At 43.5% G+C, this 6,058-nt stretch overlaps 1 protein-coding gene across 1 annotated transcript; it reads right to left on the bottom strand.

The window, feature by feature from the left end:
* Nucleotides 1-1,852: 1,852 nt before the first annotated feature.
* LOC117910675 (40S ribosomal protein S12-like) lies at nucleotides 1,853-2,982 on the bottom strand. The gene is made up of 2 exons (XM_034824790.1): nucleotides 2,769-2,982; nucleotides 1,853-2,124 (listed from the first exon to the last, which is right to left on the bottom strand). Exons 1-2 carry the CDS (start codon nucleotides 2,980-2,982, stop codon nucleotides 1,853-1,855), a joined length of 486 nt encoding a protein of 161 aa, XP_034680681.1.
* Nucleotides 2,983-6,058: the final 3,076 nt, after the last annotated feature.

Here is a 6,058-nt window from a genome sequence, read left to right as displayed (position 1 = left end):
TAAATAAACACATGAGGAATAATAATAATAATTAACGAACATAATATTTAAACAATGAAATTGGATAATGGAAATTTTGAGATTGAAAATTTAATTAAGATGTTAGATTTTTGATGAATTGGGTTTTAGGAAATGAAACTTTTAAAGGAGGATAAATAAACACATGAGGAATAATAATAATAATTAACGAACATAATATTCAAACAATGAAATTGGATAATGGAAATTTTGAGATTGAAAATTTAATTAAGATGTTAGATTTTTGACGAATTGGGCTTTAGGAAATGAAACTTTTAAAGGAGGATAAATAAACACATGAGGGATAATAATAATTATTAACAAACATAATATTTAAACAATGAAATTGGATAATGGAAATTTTTGAGATTGAAAATTTAATTAAGATGTTAGATTTTTGATGAATTGGGCTTTAGGAAATGAGATTTTTTAAAATACATAAATGAATAAATAATAATAATAACAATGAAGATGATAATGGTTAATTCAGAAATTGAAAATTATATTCGGAAATTAGAGTTTTGAAGAATTACTTAAAGACGGGAGTTTTAATGACTGAATTAAAAAAACCGAAATAAATAAATAAATAAATAATTAAATAAGTAAATCTTGATATCAAAAGATAGAGGATTGATTAAAATAAAATGAGATGTAGTCTTTGTGGTGCACTGGAAAGCAAGAGCCCCAGCTAGGACGCCTATACCCAGAAACAATATCATAGTGATGGTAAGGGTCCAAATAAAAAATAAAAACTCTCTATCTACACGCCATAGAAAGAAAGAAAGGCTTCAACGTCATCCACTAGGGCCATCACCGGTTTCAAACCCTTGCCATCTCCACCTAGGTATTACCCAAAATCGGGCCACCTCATTAACGCGACTTCTCAAATTTTTGAGAACTGCCTTCTTCACCGAGGATGAGGTCCTTACCTCCTTCAAAGAGCTGATAGAAAGACAATGCAACCACACGAGGCTTGACTGTCTTTAGACTTTCAGAAACTCCCAAGGAAAACCCAATGATCACCGAATGAACTACAATCCATGACTCTAAAACCTGGACTATCATGCGATGGCGGGCGAGCTCCGGTGATCTCGGTACACCGGTGGCAAAGCTGGACCCACCGCGGGTGACCATGCACAGGATTTCATGCGCTGGGGAAAGGAATGAAATAAACGGGAAGGATTCGTGGGGTATGGTTGAGAAGATGTTGAATTGAATGAGGCGAATGTGGTAGGGGGATCCTATTCCATGAGCATGGAATATGAGAATCAGTGGGTATGAGGGCTAAGGTGGCCATGAAGCACGTTGGAGATGACGATAATGGCCACCAGAACAGCATTAACTAAGACGGCGGAAGAAGAGGATGCATGTGGATCACGCGAAGTGAAAGATGAAGTGGAGGTCCTGTCCCGAGCGTCAACATGTAGGCGTTGCTTCTTGATGGCGACATCATCGACATTGAAGAGATCAGATAATCAGTAGAACGGGAGGGTTTGGTTGAGCTCTTGAATTCGGCACGAGACGGAGCATATTGAAAACGCCAATTTCATTGAGATTCATTGTATATTTCAGATGGGTGTCCTTTTCGATGTCGGAAAGTGCCTGAAGTTAGGATATAATGCTGAAGACAGTGGAGGACCTGATGGATACGAAGATAACGATGATGGATATGGAAGTGGGCGTTAGAGGAAAAATGGGTATGTGGTGGTGGGAGATAGAGAGAGAAAAGGTGGCAGCGCGGGTATTAGGGAGTTTGGGTATGAAGGGATGGATGTGAATGGGAAATAATGAAATGATAGAATGGGTAAGGAAACAACACGCAAAGCAGGTCAGCCTATTCGCCAAGAGTTTTGGCACTAGGCACTGATTTAAGGCTGACATTATGATCAGCACGAAGCGCTGTGACACGTTTAATATGGCCAGGCTGGTTGCAGTCATCCGCCAGTACACAGAGCTGGGCAGCGTGCTTCTCAATCACCTTAGCACCTTCATGGTGGCCTCGTACAAGTCCACCATGAGCCAATGATTTCCTCAGGACAAACTGCAAAGCTGTCATGAGGTCCAAGGTCTCACCCAGAGGGGCACCAGCAGCCTCATCCACCACAGCTTTATCTCCAGATTTTTTCTAAGTGTGAGTTCACAAATGAGAAGCGTCCTTCCTAGATGATCCCGGTATACAAGCCTGCCCGAATAGCCCCCAAACATGATATCAACTAATACATTAGAGCCTCAGTTCAAACATTAAACTAAGCTCTCAAATAAAATGCCGTAAAAAAAAAACTTCAGCGAAGTGACGGTCATGACACTTCCCTGACCAGGGGAACTCTAACTCAAGGAATGGGCAGTAAAGCACATAAATCCCGGAAGCCTTGCTACTGAGCTTTTTCAAAGATGCCCCAATGCAAGCAACTAACCCTAGACATGATGCTTACGCTGAACACCTCAGAAGCGAAAGACACAATGGAGGAAAGCAGAGCATATAAAAGAAGGAATAATGCGACCAAATCTAGCTCTCTTCCATGAAAATCACTAAGAGCCAAGAACCGGTAGGAGGTTCTTAACTGCTGTTAACACACAAACAAGTAGCAGAATCATAACGCTACACATACAAGAGAAAACAGAGTCTAAGTGAATGGAAACCGAGAAATGGGTTCAACACGTTAGACAACCAAACATAAGCATCCAGGCGTTATGAAGGAACATCGAATGACTGAAATAATGGAGAGCTTAAGATGTAAAAATAGCTGAACCTGAGCGATCCTCTCGATCCGAAATCGTTTTGGTTCTCTGCAAGTCGCCACTCTCCTCTGCTCTCAACTTCTCTTCCTCTGCCCTCAACTCCGGATCACCCGCTTGAAGCCAAAACCCTCCTTTTTTCCCTCCTGTTTCTATCTTCCTTGGCAAGCTTCTACTTGCCCCACTGTTCCTCGCATCAGCAGCATGTCCCCTGCCAACCACCAGCATGGCCACCCACGTTTATGCAGCTGATTTCCCGGGTGTGGAGAAAAGAGGGACCCCTCCCACTTTACCTCAGCTGTTGCCGGCTCCTCTTATGATATATATATATATATAAACTAACCCCTTGGCTCTTCAAAGGGGGTCTACAAATATGCCCTCTTCGGTAGGGTTCACGAGTGTAAAGAGCACGAACACTGAAGTGAAAAGAAAGTGCGAATAGTGAGTGGAATGAAGTGAACTCTACCGAAGAACCAAGGAGACCCCCATAGGAACACTAGTGAAACACGAACTCACTCAAACTAACAGACAAACACGAGCCTAAACCTGAGAGAAAGTGATGTCTCAAAATGTCTCCGAAGCCACACTGAGGACCCAGGCTTTCCATAAGACGTCTCCAAAGTGACTCGAAAGACCATATCAAGGATGAGTAATGGTCGAACCACTCTAGAAGTACGGGAAAGAATGTGCCAAAAGGAGACTATCCTAAGTGAATTATATGAAAATGACAAATGTAGGGTACTCAATAACATGACAGAAATATGTATCATGAACTCAAAGGACATCGTCATAAGCAAGTGAGAAGGGAGATATGAAAGGACAATGACGAATAGGCGATAAGCATGGGGAGACCAGGTAAGGAAAACGAGGATAAACGCCAATCCATGAAGGCAACATGCGCAATGCTAGTGAATATCAATGCCAGGAGACGTGACTCTGAGTGACAAGACTGACCCTAAACGCTAAACTGAGAAAATAATAGCTCTGGAAGCCAAACCAAAAAACTAACTCTAAACCCTAAACTATAAGGCCCATAGGTGAAGACCTACGGTGGTGACAAATCTAAAACAAAGGGAGATGCCCTAAGCAAACTGACGGTAGGAGAATGCTCTAAACAAACTGAAAATAGGGGGATGTCCTAAACAAGATGACGGTAGGGGAATGCCCAAACGAAATGACAGTGGGGGTTGCCCCAAACGTAAAGGACAGTGGGGGGATGCCCCAAACATAAATGACAGTGGGGGGATGCCCCAAACATAAATGACAGTGGGGGGATGCCCCAAACATAAATGATAGTAGGGGGATGCCCTAGGTAATAACTCATAAAGATCGACAAATGAGTCTGACAACCATGAAATCAAGACGAGACACAATGAACCCAAAGAGAGGGGGTATGCCCCAGTAGAAAAGTGCTGAAGGGGGTATGCCCCAGTATGACGACTCGCAAAGATCAAGAAATGGACTGAGTAGTGAGGAAGATCTGCAAAATATCCGATGAACTCAAAGACGGGGGTATGCCCCAGTGTGGCATGCCGCTGCAAATCTTAAACCGCCGGAAACGACTGAAAGGGACTCTACGAGTCTCGAACAACGCTCCGCTAAAAGCTCATATCGATGAAGAGCTCAGGAATAATGATCAGTGAGGCGAATACAACATATCTCGGCCGAGTGATGGAAACTGTAACGGACATGTGAGAGAACGATCGCCTCCAGGGCTAAATGAGGGCAAAATGCCCCTGTACGACATCAAATGTACCCGATCTGTCCTGATGACCCGAGAAACACCAATGGGACGCATAATAGATCTGATATGTACCCCACTGAAATGATGACGCAGGAAATCCAAGCACCAGAGACAACTCCATCCAGGAATCACGACTATATCAAAGGGTATGAATCTGGCTGAATGACTCAAAAGAGGCTCCTCGGAGTATTCGGACAAAATGAAATCAAACATCGACTTGGCGTGTATCTCATAACCGTGGATGATCATGTAACCAGTGGGGATATATAAATCTCGATCAAGATGGGGAATATGCCTCAGTGTGGCATCGAGAATGTAACATGCCAAAAGAATCAGATGAGCTCAGATCATCTCTGCCTGCAACTGAATCAAACCCACATATCGAAGAAGTATCCCTCGGCAGGAAGCATGACGACACCTGAACATCTAAAAGCGCGGGCCTGGCTAGACGGCTCTCGATAGGCTCCACTAGGGAATCATCGTGAGGATAGCGAATATATCGTCATCTCTGTATACATCTCACAAATAAGGATAAGCATGCGACTCCCTCATGATCTGTAAATCTCATCCGAACGGAAATACGCCCCTGTATGGCATCGAAATGTATGATAGGTCGGAGATTAGATAGCATGGAATCATCTATCCTCGAACATGTGACCTCCATGAAAGTCCGTAAATCTCATCCGAAACGGAAAATACGCCCCAGTATGGGCATCAGATGCTCGACAGGTCAGAAAAACAAATGTCGTGAAATCATCCATCATCGCACATGTGATCTCCATGAAAGTCTGTAAATCTCATCTGAAACGGAAAATATGCCCCAGTATGGCATCAAAATGTATGATAGGTCGGAGATTAGATAGCATGGAATCATCTATCCTCGAACATGTGACCTCCATGAAAGTCCGTAAATCTCATCCGAAACGGAAAATATGCCCCAGTATGGGCATCAGATGCACGACAGGTCAGAAATCGAGTGACATGAAATCATCTACCATCGAACATGTAACACTGGTCGTCCGAATCCATAACTGAATCATGCACACATCTCCAAGATGTACCTCCCGGATGGAGAGGCAGGATGGCATCCATGTGTCGAGAAGTGCGGACCTGGCTGGGTGGATCTCAGGGGCTCCGTAAGGTAACGATCATGTCCACGCCTCAGTGAGCATCCAGTAAGTGATGATCGTGCAAGTCCGTGAGGATCCATGAACCTCTAAATGAAACGGGATATGCCTCAGTGTGGCACCAGAGGTATGATAGGTCAAAAATCAGGTGACACCAAATCAATCATCGTCAAACTCGTGATCCCGGTAATCCGAACACAACTAAATCAGACCTGCACATCAAAGAGGCGACTCCCAGAAGAAGAAGCATGACGATATCTAAATATCAACCAAATCTCAATCACCTGTCCAAGTAGAGGCTGCTGAAGACGACATCTGATCCCATGGCCTCAGGGTGGTCTTAAGACACGGGACGTAACGTAGGCCAAGGTGATAGGGTGATAGAAACGAAAGGAAACTAGGCTCAAATACCCAATGATCGAAACTCATGCCC

This window comes from Vitis riparia, unplaced genomic scaffold (assembly GCF_004353265.1).
Source record: "Vitis riparia cultivar Riparia Gloire de Montpellier isolate 1030 unplaced genomic scaffold, EGFV_Vit.rip_1.0 scaffold808_pilon_pilon, whole genome shotgun sequence".
NCBI lineage: Eukaryota > Viridiplantae > Streptophyta > Magnoliopsida > Vitales > Vitaceae > Vitis > Vitis riparia.
The sequence above is the reverse complement of the archived record's forward strand: the minus strand, read 5'-3'. Positions and strand labels throughout refer to the sequence as shown.